We start from the raw sequence: 23,179 nt of genomic DNA on the forward strand, positions 1-23,179 counted from the left end.
GAAATACTTCAGCTTGACGTCAGTGCTATTACCAAACAGCAATGATTCTTTAACGTCGCAGTGACAACAGAAGCAATTGTTTGTAATTTATTGTTTATTTTCATATACAAAAAGATAAACTTGAAATAGTTCTTTCTAGTTTTTTTTTTTTCCTTTTTTTTTTTTTTTTTTTTCCTTTTTTTTTCCTCCTATCTGTTGGGGTGTAGCTGCTTCACACAGGGCAAATACTACATTCATACTGGTTTATTCGGACGCCCAGTGCAAAGCTGAAGCAGCGAAACTCCAACTTGGCAGATCTAATTTCAAACTTGAGACTCATTTCTAAAATACCACAGTAAAAAGGAACAAAGATCCACTGCAAATTCATGAACTATGATACAATGTTCTTTCCGAAATGTCTTCACTTCATAACTGCAATACAATGGATGTCTGCATTAGGCCATTTTATACGTACATTATATGTATATACACACACACACATATTATTTTGCAGAATATATATATATATATAATATACGTATAAAAATCAGCACACTTCAGTCCAAAAGGGGTTACAGCAATGAGCTTACCTCTCTGTATACTTTTTTAACAGGATACTTTAGTATAACTTTTGTTAACTCAGTAGTACAAGCTATCTCTGTTCTACGTTTTCATAGCTACAAGAGTGAAATATAACCTACAACATTTACATTTCACATATCTTGGTATACAAACAGTACTTATTGAATTTGAGCCAAGGACCAAAAGACTCTTTAAAAATTATTTCACCATCTGATAGAGCTTCCTGTATTTTACACTCAGTTTATTCTGCAATCTTCTAAATCATTGACGTAATCTCATAGTTTGAGTTTAAACCCATTCAAACTGGAAATCCTGGAGAAACAGGTTACTGCAAACTCTTATGTATACTCTATATATACAAGTTAAGTAACACAGCGTAATAAGACTTAGCTATTTATCCTAAAACTGATATACACATATTTCACTACGCTAGACAAGTCTTAGGATTTTTATTTTATTTCTTTAAATAAAGCACAAATTTAGAAGTAGCTGGTAAAACTTACAATAAGATGGTTTAAAATGACAAATGGTCAGGGTGAGATTTCTTTCTGCTGGTGCCAAAACATTATCTTGTGAGTTTTGTACTATGCTGTGTTGTTTAACTGTATGTGTCTAATGTTACATGCAGAAAGCTCTTTCCACAAGAATTGACATCAAACTGTACTCAGGTCAGCTTTACAGTATAAAATTTGTCAAACTTAAGGACAAATGTGAAAATATTAACAGGTGAAAGATCAGGCTTTCAACTCTATCATGAGGATCATGCAGAATTCATAAGCAGATAGTTTGAGTAGATTGACAATGGCATTGTGCGGACTTATGGCATAGAACAGAGGTCAAGAATGTTACTTAGTTTGCAGTAACCACCTCCTTCAACTCTGATCACTAACAGATCAACTTTTGCATCACAGTATTATTCCACTGGAAGGCCAACAGCATTGCAAAAGGTCTTCTTCTGGGAGATCTTAATATTTTTGCACATAATTTTCCAAAGGTAATCATAAACCACCAGCAGCTGTAAAAGTTTTAGAATGTTTCATCTAAGCAAGTCATTGCTGTTGAAGGCCTGCTTTTATGAGAAGGTTACTGGGAGAAGGGGGGATGGAAAAAGGAAAGGGCCAAGATAGGTCCCAGGTCTTGCCAGCGTGTTTCCTGCTATCCAATAGATTGTGCTGATGCTTAGCACACATTCAGAAGCTACAACTCCTCCAACTTCCTCCTGCTCCCGGCTGTTGGTTTTTATTTGGTATTTACTTTTTAATGAGGGGGCCACTCCAGAAATGCCGGTGACTACTGAATTAGGATTTTAAATGACCAGGATGGTTCTGGTTACACTTCAGTTCCTCAGAACGTTGGAAAAGTTGAGTAAAGTTCGGCCAGTTCCCTCCCTTTCACCAAAACAAAAGCTAATAAAGTCTTCCCAGAATACACTCAGGTTTTGCAATACTAACCTTACTGGAATATTATATACCGAGTTTGATTGGTTTGTAACAGTTGGAAAGATTAAGAAGCCTCTGCTTCAAAACTGGCCAATCACATCGTCTGCCCCATTAAAATACTGAAATAAAAAGGCTGACAAAGGAAGCACTTTCCAGAAAACACTTTTTCAATACATATCCAGCACAATGCCATTATAGAGCTTCAGGGAAGCTCCCTTTTGGTTTCAATGTTGGAAAACAAAAGCTTTGCTTTTTTCCTTCAGTCCTTGGGGATCACTTTCCATTTATATATATCTAACACATACACGCATATATGTATATGATACATATATATAAACACCCATACATAGCAAGGTTCCTGTTTGTTATGTTACAATATTGTAGTATCAAGGAGAATCCAGATAGCAACACTGTTTAACATGAGGTTTGAGGTAATTGGTTCTTGAAATACCTGGATCACAGACTGCATCCAGAAATAACAGCTGGGCAATGAAAACTGGTTTGTTTGTTTGTTTGTTTGTTAGACAGAAAAAGAAACATAAAAACTAGTTAAAGGAGAAAAAAAAGAAACACCTTACAGCAGTTGCTTTTACATGGAAAAATAAAGGCACAACAGAATAGCATTACATTTCAGAACAGCTGGATGGACGTAACACAAGCATGATCTCTTTCTGTGGATGTGTCCCGACAAAAAGGATTACCCAGAGGTTATTACTTCAGTCAGGGAACAGAGCTTCATCCTAAAACTACTGTATTAGAAAAGCAGTCCCATGTGAGTGAGTGAATGAGGGTAATGACCAGGAACACAAACACACTCATGGTCCCACTGAATTAGATGGAAGCTTCCACAGGGCCAGGACTTCACCAAGAACACAGAAGTAGGATTCAGCAATGGCAGGAGCCTGCTCTCAATCATTCAGCACCAATTTCAGAAGGCACACTGTCAAAAAAAGCTTCCAAGCAGCACAGTGCGTTGCTTGGCTTTAAGTTTTCTTCGGTAACTCTTACCCTGCTGACACCGTATCGTCAAGACTAGGAAAGCTAAAGACTGGAGTGATTTTTAGGTCCAACAGGAAAAGTCAGCTCACGTGAAAACATTTGCAGCATTTTTCTTTAATATTTTTAGTATACCTTAGTTTGGCTACACAAATTAGGAATGCTCTTTTTCTAGGTAGGACTCCGGACATGACAGTGCTCTTTTGTTTTTTTTTTAGTGCTGCCAACCCAAACAGTGAAATCTGCCATTGGGAACACATCTGAGTGTCCTGGTGAAGTCTGATTATTTGTGTCACTTCGGAGAGAAGGAACTTCTAGGAAATGCTTTTATCAAGACTTTGCTGGCAACAGCTCCTTACAGATCATATTGTCAATGCAGCAGACGCAGCTGCTATAAACGGATACGGCAGTGAGTGAGATCTGCCCATTTGGTCTCCACAAATTCCTAACACCCTGCCTTCACAACTCACTGCAGCATCACAGCATATGTCAAGACACACTGCTCACACACGGATACTTGCACGAATGCATGAAAACACTCTTCCTGGTTAAACTGAAGATGGTCATAGAAAAGCAACAAGCATCTCTAGCAGAAGGGATGCGACATGCAAGATAACCTGTTAAACAGTCAGTGTCACCCTCAAAGCGTGTCCAAGTACATCCAGACTTGCTCCTCACACTAAACTTGTTCTATCCTCTAGACTTTGATGTAGTGCACATTTAATTTAAACATTTTATATATATATATTTATTCGCTGTGCGTACACATGCCATTCTCCCTTTTCCCTGCAGAAACATAGTAGACGTTACAAAAATAATTTGTGGTATAAAAGAATTCTCACACAATGTAGAATTTTTTGTTTGTATATGTAACTAAAATATATATATATATATATTTCCAAAAGTAAAAAAGTCAAAATGTCCTTATTTTCCTCTATTATATAGTCTATTTTATTTACAATGTTACCAAACAATATTCTGAATGTAAAAATGATAATAGTTTGTGGGACACTTCCTGCTTAGATACTTCTCAAGGGGAGCGTGGCTTGTAGAGGACTGCAACAACAGCACTGTCACAATGCTATCAACCAGCTCCTTCCTCTGCAATAGGAGTTTCTTCCATACTAAGTGAAACCACATCTTTCACCTGCAAAACAGGAAAATCCTGACAGCCTGCCCAGAAAGCAGCACAGGAGGAACAGAATTTGAGCTCTCCAGTTTCTATGGGTTGATATTAAGGGAGATCAGTGTTCCTGATGGGAAAGGCCTATCCAGCCAACCTGGAAGTATCCACCAGCAACACTGCTGAGCGGTCCCAATGCTGCTCCCGCTGAAATGAATAACTTCAACAGAAACAGCAGTAAATCACAAGGACCTGAGTAATGCAACGGAGTTACTGGGGGATACTCACATCCTTTTTTTTTTTTTTTTTTTTTTTTGAAACAAACGTAAACACAAAGACCTTGGCATTACCATAGGTGTAACTTGACCTAACATAGCTTATGCTGTATGAGAATTTCAGCAAAAGAATGAGGCAAAAGTAAAAAGCGTTTTTCTTTTTGTCTTCACTAGAGAAAACTCCACGATCAGGACTAGCTAAAATCCTTCAACCGAAGAGTAAGGCAGATGTCATTGCACTGATGATTAGACTGGTTTATAGCCTTCTCTCATGCACATAAATTTCAATATGAACCTTGCTGTACTAATGCAACCGTATTAGCAAGTCACAGCTCTGTCATCTCAAGAATGCAATTTTAGCTATTTCCAACCTCAAAATGTGAGCTTCCTTCACCCGGGAAACCAACACAGCCAGCGCAGTAAGTTCTTAAGGGTCATTAGATTTCCTCTATTATATAGACATGATTCTATATTCTATGATTCTATGATTAGACCAGAGAGAAGGGAATGCTGGCTCCTGAAGTCATGGAAAATTTTTAACATTGACAGAACTGCCTGCAATATTCAAGGTTAATATTTACCTAAACCGCTACACGAGAGAAGAAGGTCAACATCAAAATCGTACATTGATTATAAAATCAATACAATCTGAAGAGGGAGTGAAATTTATAACATACGTTGTACTCATCATGTTCATGGGAGTGTTAAAGGGGAAAGAGTCACGACTGCTTATTACAGCTACACCAATGGATGTGCCCAATGCTGGCTAGGAAAAAGCCTCCATGATACTGAACAAAACCAAGATCGTATTGTCATTGTGAGTTCAAATGCTACGTTAGCAGTGAGGAAACTATTTGCTTGACAGCTCAAGTATTGAAAGACCAGTAAGTTCATCAGAGCTTTCCTTCATTAATAAAATAAATACCAACTGAAAGGACCACTTCAGATAAACTGACAGGATTTTGTACATAGGCAAAAATTCAGAATACCCCTCTCTGCTGTGGCAGCAAGACACAAAACTCAACACGCATTTAAAATTTCTATCTGAGCACACGTGCGTTTTGGAAATTCTCTTAAAAGTCAGTTGCTGAATCCTGTTGACAAGATGATCTATAAGGAAGCAGTAGACCAGGGAAGTTGGGAACACTTACAATCAACATTCGGTCAAGCTTTGTACGTTGGCACAGCTCCCCACAATCAGATACGCTACACGCGAGACTTTCTGTGCATGCTTTCTCAAAAGAGAAGGTTTATGAGACTGTCTAATAGGCTATTAAAATCATATGGCACTTTCAATAAATACTTTAAAGCTTCTTAAAGAAATCACGATAAAAAAGCAACTGCTGTAATAAGCCTGTTTTAGCCATTATACAGAATGCCGAAGGAAAAAAAATCCAGAACAGCAAACAGATACTGATAGTTAAAAGACAGTACAGCTTTTTTCTTTCTGCAGCAATGTGAGCCAGCTCCCATTCCTGGGGAACACAGAGCACGCCCACCTCGAAACAAGCATTCGCTCAGCATTAATTCCGTTCTAGCCTCCACCCCACCCTTACATCACTTCACTTCTAAAACATAGTCACATTTTTATATAAATCTCAGTGCAGAAATGTATTAGAATGTGAAAAATGCTGATCCTTGCAAACGTTTATGACCGTGCTTAACATGAAGCAGGGGACTTATGTCACAACACCAGAAGAGCTCCCTACACACTTCATGTTCAGCATGGGCAAGGCTGCAGCATCAGCTCGAAGACATCAGCCCCTCCAGCACCATCATCTGAGCCCAACCAGTACCATCCTGTCTGCTTTTGTCACTGTGTTCTGAACAGAATCACATTAAGAAACAGAAACTTCCAAACCTACACACAGAAATACAGTTACATGTGTGTACACACTAATATGCAATATACATTCAATAACTTGAAAGAATAGGTTAAGACTTTATTCAGATAGACAAATTAAGGCAACTATCTTAATGTCTCTTCAAGAGAAAGGACCGCGTCCTCATTTGTGATCTCTAGGTTTTAAAGCTATATATATATTTTTTTAAGAGATATATTTCAATTTACTCTATATTGTCTCCACATTTTCTCCAATTAGTGATTTTTGTTTGCTTAATAAATTCCATTTGTGCAAGGGTCCACGCTGACAGCTTGGCAGCGACAAGAAGTCCAATTCATGTACAGACTTTTGATTTTTCTGTTTGTTTTTTTTCCTTCTCAAAGGATGATTAGCTCAGGACTGCATTTTGGCTTAATAGAAGGAGAAATCTGAATGTTCTGGCCATCCAATGGATTTAACTTTGTCAGTCTAGCAAGACATAGAATTCATGTTAGATTCAAAGATCAAAAAATGAAACAAAATAACACTAAAAAAAGAAAAAAGAAAAAGATGTACTGTCCTTTCGCTAAAACAGACAAGAATGAAAACAAAACACAGAATGGAAACAGCCTTCACAAATAAGTGTGAATAATGCCCAGGTACCTTATACAGGCAGTTATTCTACAACTGTATAGTTATTTACAATGGTGCTTTATAAAACAAACAACAACGACGACAACAAAATAAAAACAACGGTAGCACTTCCTAAAAGATTTTGGAACTTTTTTTCTTTTTTTTCTTTTTTTAAAACTCCCTTGTCATAAAAGCCAACTTACATTAAAATATACTTACTACAAGACAACACAACTAACAAAATATATAATAAAACTCATACAAGTAGAAAATTCTGAGGTATTTCTGGTTTGAGGTGGTCTGTGGTCATGAAGTTTTTAATTCTTTTTTTTTTTCAGTTTAAGCCTCGGAAGCCACGTAACGTGTGTATGTGTGTGTTTTGTGTTCTTATTTTTTTTTTTCTTTTTCCTTTTTTTAAACATTGCATGTTTTTGCAAATTAAAAAAATATCTCAATGTTGAATCAGCAGCATTAGGAACATTCACTGACTAGAGCAAGTTTATGGCATAATAAGAGTAATGGTATTTCAGAATATGCACCACTTTAAGACGAAAAGAGTTTAGTCGCAGAGTACGGAGAAAGCAGCGTCAAAGAAACCAGGCTGAGGGATGCTGAGGATCACTGCTGCTGCTCAGCTACCTCTGCAGTCTGTAACTGTACAACTCATGGGCTTCTCGGGTGCTACAGGAGCCATCTGCCACTGGTTCAGGTAATTTCCACCTCCCTACAACCCCAAATTAAAGAACAAAGAAAAATTACAGAGCCAGCGTTCACACTTCTCCGCCCTGCACCATCTGTGCCAGTGGCTGGGCTGGCAGATAATCAAACCCGAGGGCAACATTTCTTGCACTGACTCACACTTTAAGAGAGATGCAAACATCTTCTTATCTTCCAGTATTTTCTTCTAAGAACACATTTTCCCACCTCTTCCAATTACACTTCTTAAAAAGCAATCTTCCTGTTACTATCCAGATTTGAAAAATAGAAGGTAATTACAGTTCTGCTTTGTTCTCTTACCACCCAAGAGCCAGATACTGGAGGAAGAACTAACCAGTGCCTTGCTTGAAACCACTGGCTCTTTAATTCTGCTTTCTCCACACACTGCAGCTGTTAATACTCTGCCCAGAAATGTCCTTCCCCTCCTCTAATGGTTACCTGAGAAGTAGCTCCATAGCAAATGATGTTTCCCCAAATGCTGCCAAGTCCAACGTCGCTCTCCCCACCCCCATTCTACGCTCCCCCCTTCAATTCTACCACCAAGAATTAACATTCTCCGCCCAGTTACTTTTTTTCATGTTACAATGACACCCGTTAGATCCGTAAAAGACACATCTGCTGTGTTTTTTTTTTGTTTGTTTTTTGTTTTTGTTTTTTTTTTTTTTGAAGCTCACTTCCAAATAAAATAACCCAACACGGAACAGAACCCAGGAACGAAACAAAATGGGGAAAAAATCCTTTTGAGGAAGGTGTAATCTTATGTAACAGTCTTAAGTTTCCTCCAAAGTTTGCAGCATTGCGTTTTCTAAGATGATAGGTGGTTTTCCTTTATGTCACAGATGTTCTGCTCAGAAGACAGACTGATAAAGAGAAACCCAGAAAACTCAATTTAAAAAACAACAACAACAACAACGAAACAACTGAAGTGAGTTTGTTGAGGTTCTGAGGTACCTGCACCTTTTCTGCATTCATTAGTCGGCACCTGAATGCTTGCTGAAATGTCCATTTGTTAATACAGTAGAGCAATGTGCTGGTAAAATTGATCCAATCCAAAAAAAATAATAATAATAATAATAACAATAATAATAAAAAGTCAAGATAAAATAGCAGCTGCATTCACGTGTTTGTTGGATTTTTATGGTATTTTTTTTTTCTTTCTTCGTGTGTTTTCTTTTTTTTTTTTTTTTTTTTTAAACTTTTTTCAAATCCACTGAGTCTGGAAAGACAAAAGCGAACCAGGACTTAGATACTGGACTCTTTGGGCGGCAAGTCCACGTTGGTGACGGACGTCACGATGGAGACGAGGCAGTCCGAGGTAGTGCCGTTGACGGATTTGCGGATCTGAGCAATGCGCTCCTCGACGCAGCCTGCCGAGAGCCGAGCCTCTGCGTCGTGGTCCCAGCACTCTTCGATGGTCACGCAGAGCTGCGCCAAGCCCTGAGGAGAGAGAAAGGAAAGATAAACACCTCGTCTCCCCACGACGCGCAAATCAGCGCTCTGAGCACGGAGCTGCGGGTCTCCCTGTTGGTGGCGGGCGAGTTGGGACCGGACGGACCTTAAAGATCCAATTCAAATGATTCTGTGATTCTATCATGAGATTCGTTTTACAAAGCACTCTCAACACGTGTGTTATCAGCTTTTTTTGAACTTTCAGTTTCTAGGACGGAGGGCTTTGCTCACATCTGCCTTTTTTCATAGACCTGAAAGTTCTTTTTTTCCCCACATCAAAGTACATCATGAAATTGAGCATTTAAAGCTTCAGAAGACAAGATATGAAGTGTTACAATTCCCATGATAAAACCACCAGTGCTGGCAGCACTGTATCAGTTACTACGAAATGATAGCTTTGTTTGCAATCGCTTCTGTACAATCCTCAAAATAACTGAATACAACACTTAGAGTACATGTTAGGAAGAAATTCTTTGCTGTAAGGGTGGGGAGACACTGAACTGGTTGCCCAGTGAGACTCTGGACATCCCCTCTCTGGAAACACTCAAGCTGGATGGGGCTGTGAGCAACCTGGTCTACAAGGAGGTGTCCCTGCTTATAGCAGAGGGTTGGTACTGGATGATCTTAAAGGTCCCTTCCAGCCCAAACCATTCTGTGATTCTATGATTCAATGAATGTTGCTGGAAGAGTACAGCTCTGTTTGAATCCCACTCACCCAGAAACCACCACACTTGTCTTTACTTACACTCAGCAGCTCTCCCTAACTTCCAGGCAATGCATTAGTACACCTGAACCCAGCCAAAACAGCAGCAGTTTGGCCCAAATGGAGGCATTTAACTTCTTACTGAAGCCCTGTGAGATTTCATAACCTGCTCCCTCCTTTCCCAGTCTGAAAAAATCAGCGCGCTTATTAAAAACGCTCATCTGAAATGATCTACCTCTGGGAAACCCACACTGCACTTTATTTCATTGTCTGTTTGCCTTCACATCTAATTAATTTTTCCTGTAAAAATGCTTCAAGTCTTGCATGCTATCTAGCTTGCGAGGAATACATCTCTGCTGGTATGCACCATTCTCTCTTTCTCAATGAATGGGAACTTTCCTTTCCATTATTTCACCATATTAAATGAGTCCTGCTAAACAAACACTCCACGATACGTTCCATGTTCATTTGCTGATTTTAATCAGCTGGTTTATCCTCTAAACACAAAAAGGAACAAAGGGAAAGGGGAAGCGTTCTCTGCCAAAGGTTGTGCTAGGACAGTACCAGGCAGTGGTGAGGACATGAAGGTTCACCTGCAGTTTAGTTTGTGCCTCGAGGCTACCAGATTCCCAGAACACCATTTTCCTGCATTTTTTCCCTTTGAAGCTAACACATAACCACATCTCTCATTCCCATCATGCAGGAAAAAACATTTGCCCATCGACCAAGGGGGACATACAGGGTGTTTCAGCCAATGATCCTTGAAGATGGGGCGCATCTTCTTGTGAACGACCACTTCTTGCAGGTCCTCGAGGGATGGGTGCTGACCTATTTCTTCTTCAAAAGGCAGCATGTATTCATCCACTGGACCTACAGTGCATGTGGAGAATTAGGTTAGTACAGAAACGGCCTGTGTGGAGCCACAGCCTCTGCAGAGCTGCACCCTCCCCATGCACAAGACATGGCTCCTCAACCCATCGCAGCAAAACAACCTAGAGAAAGGTTTCAGCATGAGCATAATTTCACTTTAGGCACTGAGTAGCAAGGTCAAGCATACACAGCACTTGCAATCCCTTTTTTGACCTGGCTTGTTCTTAAAGTCAGCTCTGACCAGGTAGAGCCAGAAGCACTTGTCCCAGGTGCTAGCTCCAAAGTGCAAAATGATTTCGGAATGCTTTAGTTCTACCAGTTATGGCTGTGAAATGCTCTGGGCCAAGAGAATGAGAGAACTGTTATGAAGTGTCAGAGCAGACTCCAGACTGCAGCAATAACTTCTGCTCATCTAAACGTCATTTGGCCTTTGGCAATGTGTAGATGCCCTCTCAAAAAGCACAGCCCAGCTTAACTGATGAACTTTCTCAGGATGCTTGGTTGCATTACTTATGGTTTCCCAGAAGCAAAGAGTGATCTCTTTCAATAGCAAAGATAATTCGAGAGGGCTTTCCCAGACTAAAATCAAAGAGCCAACCACCTTAGCTGGTCACGAACTGGGACACCTAGAAAATTATGTTTAGGTACTTAAAACAAGCAAACAAACAGACAAGTCAACAACAAAAACGCCAATCACTAAAATATCTTATCATAGTTCCTGTTGACGCGATGCCCGTCAGCGAAACAAACTGAAATGCTTGTTCCAACAGACAACACAATAATGTTTGTGACCTTCCATTCCTCATCTTCAAAGAGGAATCAAAGCTATAACAAGTTGTGCTAGTGATCACCAAGACAAACCTGCTGTTAGTCACACACACTCACAACCTATCCTAACAAAAGGAATTGACAACACTGTTTCAGAAATCACACTCACTGCAAGACAGGGACTATTTGTCACTGAAGCCAGCAGACACAATTCTGACCATAACGATGCAACAGACCTGCACAGTGAAGTGATGCAATTTGCACAGTATCACTTCTGAATTAAAAGAGTTTGTGAGGTTAAGCTTAACTCCCCTTCATCCCTGCTCCTCTGGTATTTTATATGATCCACAATAACTTTTTGAAAAAACACATACCTAGGTACACATCCTGATTATAAACAAGGACCTTAGTGCTATTACAATATTAACATTCATGTTTAAAGTCCAGGTAAGGTACTATTAATTCATGAGCTTGATATTCAGCGTGGAGCACCCATATTGTCACAAGGAGTTGCAGCTTCCCTGACAAAGAACAAGGTCCTGCAAATGGCAAGGATGCACCAGAGAACCAATGTGCTACTCGGACAGAAAATAAATCCCATTTTGCAGCATCATTTTAGGATAAAAACCCTGAGAAAGGGAACAGCATGGTATTAAAAGAAGCACTTTGAGACTTGAACATCACAAAAGATTCTTAACCACAGAGAATAACAGCTTACATTAAGAAACAAGCAAATGAAAAACAACTTAGCTGTCTAATGAAAACATGGCATTGATTTTTAATTTATTTTGAACAGAGCCAGGCCGTTCTGTGGGCCAGCAAACCGTGCTGAAACAAAGCCATTCCCCGGGGCAGAGGAGATCTTTATTCTTACCATCAACTGCTCTACATCTGGAGACTAACTCCCATAATACCAGTCCCATTGCATACATGTCTATTCTCAGGAAAGCGTCCCGTTGGAAGTTGATTGCTCCCTCTAACACTTCAGGAGCCATATACCTCCTTGTTCCCACCTGCAGCGGAAGAAACAGCTCGAGTTAAATTCCAGTTGGACCCGTCAGCCTCTGTTGGTCAGAGATGAATGACAGCTGCCTTCATTAGCCTGTAGGCTACTTTTGCTAAATTTGCACCTCGCTTGGAAAACAACCAAAAGTGGGCTGTGCCTTCTAACATTGATTTGTGTTAGGTTCACTTCAGTCTACATAAGCTACCTGAAGGAAAAAGCCAAAGTGCACGATGACTACGTGTGTGATATACATTCAGTGTGTGCTATAGGTCTGATTCAGATGCAGCGAGGCATGGTGAGTGCAGATGAAATCCTCTGCATCCCACTGCATCTCGCTCCAGCAGCACACGCTGCATGAGGAAACACTGCCCTTGGAGACAGGCACGACACCTTGAGGTCAAGGCAGACTCGGTTATTGAAGTCATGGAAAGTTCAAGCCCCTTTCACTAAAAATATATAAAAGAAGAGTAAAATCGATGTATTCAGAAGCGGTAGGAAAAAGTATAGGCATGAGTGCCCTGGATAAAACCAACCTCCTACATCCACAGGAATGGTAAAGCACAGACCCTGTGAAGTGCACTCAGCCCCGGTTTGGAAAGGATGCCCTCTCCTCACCATCGTGCACATCTAGGTGCATTCATTCTAGCTGAAAAGCCATACAGAACTCCTTGGATACCCATGGTGATGTAGATGGCAGAACTGTAGGCTGTGATGTAGAGAAGGAAGAGCAGAATGTGGCAGAAAACACTTTTTTAAACATGGGAACTGAAATGTCTTTTAAAGCTTTTCTTTAGGGATTTCTCATCATGATTTTGCTATTACCTGGTGAGGTGGGGACAAGGGGAAGCCTAGATGTGAAAAAGCATGGAAAATGCTAGAAAAATCTAAAGAAAGGGAGCAAAAATGAGGAAAGCTATACGGAGCTAACCTGCAATGAAGGTGATCTCTCAGCCTCCAGTCTGCACCTGTACAAACCACTCCCAGACAGGTGGAGCTGTGGCTGGCCTGACTTTTTACAACCTGATTTTGAAAGATAGTGATTACCTGTCCATGAGTGTCCCCTGGAGGTTTTCCAGGTTCAAACCGTACAGCAAGGCCAAAATCAGCTAGCACTGCCGTTAAGTCGTTCTTCAGCAAGACGTTTTTACTCTTGAAGTCCCTACAGAGAGATAAGAGGCAGGTTTGGGAGCGGTTATTATGGCACGGGGCTGAATCAGAATGCAACGCACCACGCTGTAATCTCTAGGTCTAACAGCTCTGGGTGGATCTGCTCTTTTTTTCTTTCCTTCTCCAGCTGCTTCCTGCTGTTGGTGTCTGTAAGATGCAAGTGGACAATCCTGTGCTGCTGGGTTAGGAGCCATGTGTGATGTGAAGGTCTGTGCTCCTGCTCTCTGCAGGAGCTCACACTGCACTTCAGGCACATAACCCCAAGCATCCTCAAGCCCTGCCCACCAGTGGAATGCATTCCAATCCTGTCGAGCTGCCCCTCTCTCAGAGAACAGCACACAGGGATGGCAAAAGGGCAAAGGAGGGAGAGAAAGTAGAGCCTCAGGAGGGACAAAGAGACAGCAGAAGTCCTGGGTAAATTACTCTCAAAACAAAATACAGATGATAAGATGGATCATCAGTGACTTTCTCACCTGCACTCTGAGTAAGATTTCACACTACTGGATAACTCTGTATCCCTCCCATCCCCACCAAAAGGTCTCGAAAGAAGCGCATGCTTAAAAAAAAAAAAAAAAAAAAAAAGAAAAAAGGCCTATATATACCTATATCCCAATCCATTCCAAATGGGATTAATATACAGCCCATTGGAAGAGACCTACAAAGATTACCAAATCCAACTGTCAGACTGCTTGGGGCTCACCCAAAGTTAAAACAAGACTAAAAGCATGATCCAAATGCCTCTACTAAGCACAGACTGGGCTGGAGCATCTCTCCTACAAATACAGGCTGAGGGAGTTGGACTTCTTCAGCCTGGAGAAGAAAAGGCTGTGAAGTGACCTCATTGCAGCCTTCCAGTACCTAAAAAGAGCCTACAAACAGGAGGGGAGGTCAGTGGCCCTGCCTGTGGCAGAGGGGTTGGAGATTCATGGTCCTTGAGGTCCCTTCCAACCCTGGCCATTTTGTGATTCTGTGAGGGATGTCAACTCTTTACAAGGGTAGATAATGGCAGGACAAGGGAAAATGGTTTGAAGTTGAAGGAGGGAAGATTTAAGTTGGATATCAGGGGGAAATTCTTTACAGAGAGAGTGGTGAGGTGCTGGAACAGCTGCCCAGAGAGGTTGTGGATGCCTCATCCCTGGAGGTGTTCAGGGCCAGGTTGGATGGGGCCCTGGGCAGCCTGGTCTGGTATTAAATGGGGAGGTTGGTGGCCCTGCATGTGGCAGTGGGGTTGGAGATCCTTGAGGTCCCTTCCAACCCAAGCCATTCTATGATTCTATGACATCTTCCTAGAAATCATCAGGTGCCAGTGACACTCTGGTCACTGCTTCTGCAGACTTTTACCATTGTCATCTATTATACTTATGTTTTAATTGCTGGATCGATCTCCCCTGAGCTGGAAAGCAAGCAGGGGAAGGGGTAAACCCACACTGAGATGAGCTGCCAAGATCAGAATTTTTCAGAATTATTCCTCTGCAAGTGGAGATGGTGGTTCTGAGCTTGAAGATGACTATAAAGGGACATTCGTGTCAGCCCTGTGCTACAGCACTGCCATTTCAGGGCAGCTCAAGTGAGCCTGCAGGAGCCAGTGAGGGGGGATAGGATCCCACTGAGTTGCCTGACTAGGCCAGCCTTGTTCCCGAGGCTTCCTGCATTTTCATCTGAAAAGGAATGTTTGGTAATATAATTAAATTACAGACCTTAGACAGCAGATGGCAATTGTCCTGTATGCTCAGCATTATAATTTCCCTATCATCAATTCACTCAGTGACCCTGCTGATTGCAGGACATTGCAGGCCTGCATAAAATAATTAACGAGGGCAGATACAATTGTTCTGCACCAGAGCGACCTGTCAAAATTCCTTGGGAAGAGAGAAACTGCTGGACCAGAGAGAAGGACTGCTGGCTGTGGCCTTGGATACCAGCACACCAGTGCAAAGCACCATGTGCTAAAGTCATCTCATGTCACCCAAGCCTCATTCTTAGCTTACAACATCAGAAGAAAGGATTTGCTCACAGTGAGCTAAACGTGGCACGATGGGCAGTTGTGGCTTGGGGCTTAGCGTAGGGGAAATGGGTAATTCCCCCTTACAGCTGTGAAGGGAACCCTAGCAAACTGCCTCCAAGGGACATGGGGTTTCTAGGGAAACAGCTGGCCTTTTAGAGCCTGTAAAACATTTGCAGATCTCTGTTGCACATAAAAACACCACTACGTATGCATGACCTAATACATGCTATCTTAGAGACTGACAGCTTCCATGCTATAGCAGTTTCCCCACAGGCTCAGAAAGCAGCCATCACCTAATGACACGGATAAACGACTTTGCTCGATCGGCATTAGGGGATTACACCCTCCAGGATGGTACAGATTGCACATGAGATTCTTGCAAAGCTGTGGCTCAGCCAGGACCTCACAGTAATGACACGGCACTGCCTGAACCACACCTTTCCCAGGTGAAGTGAAATGCAAGCCAGAATCATTGCATGAGCGCTTACTGCTCCAGTCTACCTGCACTGCAGTTATTTACATATTGACACAGAATGTGGCGATTTCCCTTTGTGCTTCTATTTTTCCCATCATAGAAACATAGAATCAGTAAGTCTGGAAAAGACCACTATGATCATCAAGTCCATCAGCCCAACCCCACCATGCCCGTTGACCCTCATCTACATGTGCCACATCTACATGTGTCTGGAAGACCTTCCTGGTGTTCCACTCCATCACCTCCTTGGGCAGGCTGTGCCAGTGCATCACCACTCTTTCTGAGAAGACTTTTTTTTCCAAATTTCGAACTTCATATCTACAAATTTCCCCATTTTTCCCTGTTTTCCTTCCTTCCACAACCACCCGAAGCTGGCAAGCGTGATCTCAACGCAAATGTCTCAAGCAATGGGAGAAAGCCTTGATCCAACCCACACCCACAACAGTTCCCACTAACAACATCACTCGTTAGAAAGGTTCCTAAAACAGCCACTGATAAAGGAAAGTGCCCTGAAAATGAGAAAATATCCTTTTCAGCGTCATGCTTCAATCAAGGGGCGAGCAAACAACAAGTAGTTTGTGCATTAACCCCATTTTGACACTAGAGATCTTATTTCCAGCTTCCACGTGGGGGCACTTTAGCACCGAGGAGCGATCCCATAACCTCCTGCTGTGCCGGGACCACAGTCCTATGAGTTTGCTCGAAGTCTGCAGAGCTGCGACTCAGGGAGTCCCACCTGGCCTTCCAGCAGCTTTGCACATATTTTATTAACCCATTCAATGATATCTCTGGCTATAAAAGAGTATGTTGTGCTTTTGGCTTTGGCTTTTTTTTTTTTTTTTTTTAATGCAAAAGAGTGGGGTAATCCAAGGGAAATCTGCTATGTCCTGAAATCCCCTTTCTGTAGGTATGGACTCAGCTCACCCTAGCAGCACATTCTCGATCTTTTGTCATTTGCTAAATGGATGGGGACACTAACGAGCACGATCTGTTGCTTTAAAGCCTTCCTGCAGCTTTTCACCACTCCCCACCCTCAGGAATTTTCCTGCATACACCGCTGCCTTTATTTCGTGGGGAACAAATGTCAGGGGCACAGGGTCAGCCCCAGGAGCAGCACAGAGGCAGCTGCAGGCTTTCACCAGCCCGCAGCTCCCACCAACCTCAAGATCTTGGGGGGGAGCGTGTGCAGGGCCACCCTTGCAAAAACAGAGATTATCTCGCCTTATAGGAAGATGGCCCCACTTGATCAGATGCAAATTGCTGCAGCTGGGCACGGGGTTTAAGTCCCTCCTCAATGAAGAGCAGCGGATTACGCACGCTGCCACACAACCCACGCAAATCCCTTCTGGAAAACTCCCCTCCTGCCGTGCCACCAGCAAATAGCAATGGTTCAGCTAAGGCAGGAGAAGGATGCAGGGTTACAGAGGGCTACAAGAAGCACTGTTGCAGTGAAGATAGTTTTGTTGCTCCTTCTGGGATTCTGCTGTCCCCACATGTGAGCCAGGAGGTCTCAGATGCACAGCTCCTTCCCCTGCTTTCTCCCATCAGCACCCTGGCACCACAGAACTACCACAAAAACAAACAACAGCTATTTTCTGCATTTTCTCTATTGGAACCCACGTTCAGAAACTGTGGGAAGACATGAAGAGGAGTTATCAGTCGTACATACATAGGAAAGAATACGCTCCATAAATACAAGTGCTGGTTGCCCAGAGAAGTTGTCAGGTCGCCCAAAGAAGCTGTGGATGCCCCCTCCCTGGTGGTGCTCAAGGCCAGGTTGGATGGGGCCCTGGGCCCTGATCTGGTGGGTGGCAACCCTGTCCATGGCAGTGGGGATGGAACTGGATGATCTTAAAGGTTCTTTCCAGCCGAAGTCTTTCTATGGTTCTATGATGTGATTTATGAAGCACAGCCCCTTCCAAGGGAGGTTCTGCAGCAACCAGGCTCCTTTTCACCATATATCAAGACAAGGTGAGGGCAGAGAGAAGCCCCCACCCTTCAGATGTGTGCCACAAACCACCACCAGCCACACTTACTATTTTGCAGACAAGACGCTGATTACTAGCTCTTTCCCATTTGAGATGTGGGTAAAAAAACCTCCTGTCTTAGCATAGGATTTGCTGGGATAAAAGGCATTTACTTCCCCAAACCACAATCTCCTCCTCTATTCAACAGCATCATTTCAACAAGGTCACAAACATCTGAACACAGCACCTGAAAAGCATTAATGAAAGAGGCTGTACCTGTGTGCTATAGCAGGTTTGTGTCCTTCACCCTTGCACCACGGGACGTCCTCATGGAGATAAGACAAGCCACGGGCCATGGTTTCTGCAACATGGCAGAGCTCGTTCCAGCTGATGATATTGCCCTTCAGATAATCCGTGAGAGAGCCCTGAGAAACAGGACATCGTACGTTCTTAATCACAGCCATTGCTATGTGACAGATGTGCAGACTCATCGGTTTCATTTAGTTTTAATGAGTGCCTGAGAAATGTGAACCTTCATTTAACAGGCAAAAAATAAAACTAGCAAATGTTAAAAAAAAAGAAAAGAAGAAGAAGAAATAAAATCCAGAAGCATTCACGAGTCCCTGGCTCATGAAAGCACGGAAAGTATATGGATATCTAAAATGTGTCCCAAATCTATTCATCTGCTTGAGAGATTGATGAAGGAAGGGACAAAGTAATTGCAAAAAGAACAAGTCATACAGGCTAGGAAAGAGAAAACATCTGCATGCAATAGAAGATGTTGCATCGTATCAACTGGTGGTGGAAATGATTGACTCAGAAGACCTTGGATTAAACAGAAGGATAATGCTGCTGGCTCAACCCTTGGTTTGTGTGTGTTTGTTTTATTTTAAGTGTTAGTCATGTTTGATAACTAAAGCAATTCAAGAAAGAGGAGGTATGCCCTCAGGTTCAAAAGCAAACACAGAGCCTGTCTGCAATTGCTGGGTCAGGAATGCAATGGCCCCAACCCCCAGCTCTCCCTGGCTCATCTCCACGTGTTATGAGATGGCAGACACTGCATACGTGAGCTGTGTGCAGCCTATTGTGCCACCTCCCTCTCCTCAGGTCCCACCTTTCTTAATCTGATGTTTGTGCAGGAAAGTCTTGAAGGCTAAAGGAAGGGCCTTTGCAGAAGGGGAGACCAACTGGGGGAGCTTCTGGGAGAATATCAGCCACCAAACACTACTTCAAGGCCAGCCACCCCTGTGCTATCCCCAAATGAATGCACAACGATACGTTACCTTGTCATGGAACGCTGTGATCAGCCAGAGCTCTGTCTCTAGGTTTGTCCCTCTTTTCTCTGCTGCGATAAATTGCAAAAGGTTTTCATGCTTCATGCCAGGAGTATTGAAAATCTCCCTCTCACTCTGCCAAGATTGCTTATCCTAAAGCAGAGAGAAACATACCATCGAAGATCACACTTCCCTTTAAAGCAAACAGCTTCTTCAGCCCAGTCAGAGCTGCTCATGTCCCTCTCAATACATCCCTCAGCATTAGGATGTGATGCACCCCTTTGAAATGAGGCTATTTTCCTACAGGGTAGATGCTGGAAGAAGAATGGAAGTCATTGTTCCCAATCACCCTTCTCCAAAATTCTCATGTTTGGGCAGGGGGGTGGGATCCAAACCCAACCTCACTGAGAAATAAGACTTCTCAAGATTTTCTAAGAAAGCAGTAAGGAATAAAGCCTGTGCACACAGCCCCCAGCTCTGCATTGTAGCTGTAATTGTTACGACTGCAAATCCAATCTAGAGTGTATTGAATATTTACTAGTAGGTCACAGCTGGCATGGACAGAAGATGTGCAAATCTCCTTTAGCAATGCTATGACAACAAATACAGGGAGAAAAAAATTAATGAATAAGGAGACAGCGAAAGAGCACAAAGACGTTTCAGTCATTCCTCTTTCATTTGACTTTTGATTGCTCTACTCATTCTATTTGCAATTCCTAATAGTCAAGCCAGGAGCATTCAAAGGTTTCCTGAAGTGGAAGAAGTGAGCTGACAGACACACTGCAGTGCAGTGAACTTGCACAGCACTGGGGTTGTGTCTCTGTAAGCTACAAACTGTTTGCTAGCTTGGGGTCTGGGTTTACAGCCTTCCTGGATAGGACACACAAAGCTAAGCATTTGGTCCTTCATGTGCACTTCAAGCACTGCAGTCCAACTTCTGACAACATGGACTTTTGCAGTAGTGTTAAGAACTTGAAGATTCAAAATGTGCTTGTTTGCCCTTCTTGCAACAACTACTTCAGGAAGCATTTGGTAATGAGATATCACAGGGGAAAGTATAGGCAAGGTCCTTGAACTATTTCCTCCAGCCTTTGTAATGGTAGTGACAACACCTCCACGGGTACTCAGAGCATCTCAACACTGGCACGGCAGACCTGTGGGTGAGCTCGAGGGTGATGCCCTTCTCACCTGAATTGGGAAGATTTTCACTGCTACGTAGTCATTCATCAGCTGAGCCTTCCACACGCAGCCGAAGCGTCCCCTGGCTTTGATCTCCAGGAGCTGTAGAGGTTTTAGGCCAACCAGGGGAGAAGGAGGTGGTGGGCCGGGGTCCTGCACAGGAAAACAACAGTCACAAGCTGTAGCAGGGCCGTAAAACAAAGCAGGGGAATCACAGAATCCCAGAATGACTTGGGTTGAAAGGGACCTCAAGGATCATCAAGCTCCAACCCCCCTGCCAACTTCCATATTTAATGCTAGACCAGGCTGCCCAGGGCCCCATCCAACCTGATCTTGAACACCTCCAGGGATGGGGCATCTACAGCCTCTCTGGGCAGCTGTTCCAGCACCTCACCACTCTCTCTGTAAAGAATTTCCCCATGAAATCTGACTTAATCTTCCCCCCTTCAACTTCAAACCATCTTCCCTTGTCCTGCCATTATCTACACTTGTAGATAATGACTTCCCTCCTGTTTATAGGCTCCTTTTAGGTACTGGAAGGCTGCAATGAAGTCACTTTGCAGCCTTCTCTTCTCCAGGCTGAACAAGCCCTCAGCCTGTCTTTGTAGGGGAATGGAGAGGTGGTGTGTGGCAAAATGTGCAAAGGATTATAGAATATCCCAAGTTGGGTGAGACCAACAAGATCACCAAGTCCAGCTCCTGGCTCCATGCCGGACAAACCAAAATCCAAACCAAAATCTGAGTGTGCTCTGCATATCCCTCAAGGAAGGGAACAAGGTCACCATACTGTTTATTACAAATTACTGATGTGCTGTTCACAGCCAGAGCAGCACAAAATTCCCTATTTTGCTTTGTGAGGTATTTGTATGGAACATATATAACAGTCTATCCCTTCAAGTGTCACTTTGTGTGTCAAACTTCTGCCTGTCATCCTCTGGCAAAACCTGAACTTTCTACTGTTTTCAAAGCAAGAGCTATTTTAGGCTATAAAACATTGATGACCTCAAGGCTGCCTCCTGCCAAAAGTAGGAACTTTTTCATCTTTGCGATTCAACAGCAAACAACCTAAAACCTCCAGCTGCTTTGCACTTCATCTAGGATGCTTCCCATAGCCCTAGCAATGGGCAGTAAACAGGTCTATCAGGGTAATAAAGATAGCATCTGTTTAAACTCCGCATTTGAATGGGAGAACAACTTAAGTCCCACCTACACCTGATTCTGGAGCTCTCTCCTATCTGCTTGCAATTTGCAAAGCTCACAGTATGGTCCCTACAAGGTGGAGGAGGAAGGCAGAGGTAGCTGCTGGTCTCCTTTTAAGAGATCAGAAGGTTCAGGGCACAGCAGAGCCAGCAAAGACCAGTTCTCTATGGCTCTGGGCTGTGAGGATGACCTTCTGCATGCATTCTCTGATGGCTCATAAAAGCTGAGCTTCAACAGGGAAAACATCTCCTCTCACCCCATAAAACTGGTAGGAACTTACTTATCTCTACAATTTCTACTCCTCTGCAAAGTTAGCTGAAATTAGGCAATGGGTTTGACAGTTTTGAGGAAAGAATAATCACCAAGCAGGGTTGTGTAACTCATCCCTTTGGAATTTTGGAAATCATGATAACCTGGTCAAAACCCAACAGCCTCACAGCACTGCCATGGGGCCTACTGTAGTGCTGACTTGAAAAAGATGGAGAAGAACAGTTAGGCCACTTGGAAAACGTTAAATGTAAAGGAATTTATCCTTAGGGGTTTGGTGAGGCAGTGGGACAGGCTGCCCAGAGAGGCTATGGATCTTCTCAAGGTCAGGTTGGATGAGGCTTTAGGCAACGCAGTCTAGTGGAAGTCTCTGTCTATGGCAAGTAGATGATCTTTAGCATCATTTCCAAACCATACTGCCTCATAATTCTGTGATAAACTTCTCCATAAAGTCCAAACAGAGGGGATCAACTTGGAGAACCCAGAGCTTTCTTCCTCACCTCATTGATGTCAACGTGCCCGTAGGGAGGCTTGCGGTGCCGATACATCCAGAAGGCCAAGAGGATGGCCACTGACAGGACAGCAATGGGCAGCAGAGAGTACACCAGGATGTTAAGCAGGGAGGGCGTTGGTGGTGGTGGCTCATATATGACTGTAAGGAAAGAAAAGGGTAAACGAGGGGAAGGACTTCTTAGACGTGCAAACACACCATCAGCTACTTGTCCAAATATAATTAAACACCCCTCCTTTCTTCTACTCCGGAGTCTGTAAGGCACAGTGGTATGTCTCACTGCATCCAGCAGAATTTATAAGACTCCATCATTTACTCTTTTCCACGTTGCTGTTACGAATGATCCAGTGGTCCAAATCGTACTCTTTGGATTGAGCTCTCCTCTGATCTTTATTTAAGATGGGCATTTTTTCTGAGATACGTAAAGACATAAAATTTCCTTCTCTTAAGCCTTCTGAAGATATTAAGCAAACACGAAACCCCTCTCAGTGCTGCTTTGCCTTGTACAGTGATTGACAAGATGTCAGTTTTTAGCAAAATGCTGCAAGAGCCACAATCAAATGCACTATTCCCACAGTAGCTCTTGTTCCAAATTACATCAGTGCAGTTGAGATACAAACAATGGGAATACTAAATGGAGCCATGTTGCTATGTTGGAGACAGGGAAGGAAAAAATAGCAAGACTTGCCAAATAAAACAAAAAACTGTGAGAGAAAGAATATTTGCTACTAGGTTGCTAGGGGTACGTTAATAACAGGAGATAATAAAAAT

General features: G+C 42.8%; 1 protein-coding gene across 1 annotated transcript in view; it reads right to left on the minus strand.

Moving 5' to 3' along the window:
* Nucleotides 1-8,699: 8,699 nt before the first annotated feature.
* Nucleotides 8,700-23,179, minus strand: part of ACVR2B (activin A receptor type 2B) — a 90,141-nt gene continuing 75,661 nt past the window's right edge. Inside the window, exons 4-11 of the mRNA XM_052693174.1 lie at nucleotides 22,398-22,549; nucleotides 20,440-20,583; nucleotides 19,261-19,404; nucleotides 18,254-18,402; nucleotides 13,408-13,522; nucleotides 12,232-12,370; nucleotides 10,459-10,589; nucleotides 8,700-9,004 (exon numbers count right to left, since the gene is read on the minus strand). Of these exons, the coding sequence (XP_052549134.1) occupies nucleotides 8,810-9,004; nucleotides 10,459-10,589; nucleotides 12,232-12,370; nucleotides 13,408-13,522; nucleotides 18,254-18,402; nucleotides 19,261-19,404; nucleotides 20,440-20,583; nucleotides 22,398-22,549 (1,169 nt within the window). The 3' untranslated portion in view covers nucleotides 8,700-8,809. The remainder of the gene's footprint in view (nucleotides 9,005-10,458; nucleotides 10,590-12,231; nucleotides 12,371-13,407; nucleotides 13,523-18,253; nucleotides 18,403-19,260; nucleotides 19,405-20,439; nucleotides 20,584-22,397; nucleotides 22,550-23,179) is intronic.

This window comes from Tympanuchus pallidicinctus, unplaced genomic scaffold (genome assembly GCF_026119805.1).
Source record: "Tympanuchus pallidicinctus isolate F22 unplaced genomic scaffold, pur_lepc_1.0 scaffold3, whole genome shotgun sequence".
Classification (NCBI taxonomy): Eukaryota; Metazoa; Chordata; class Aves; order Galliformes; family Phasianidae; genus Tympanuchus; species Tympanuchus pallidicinctus.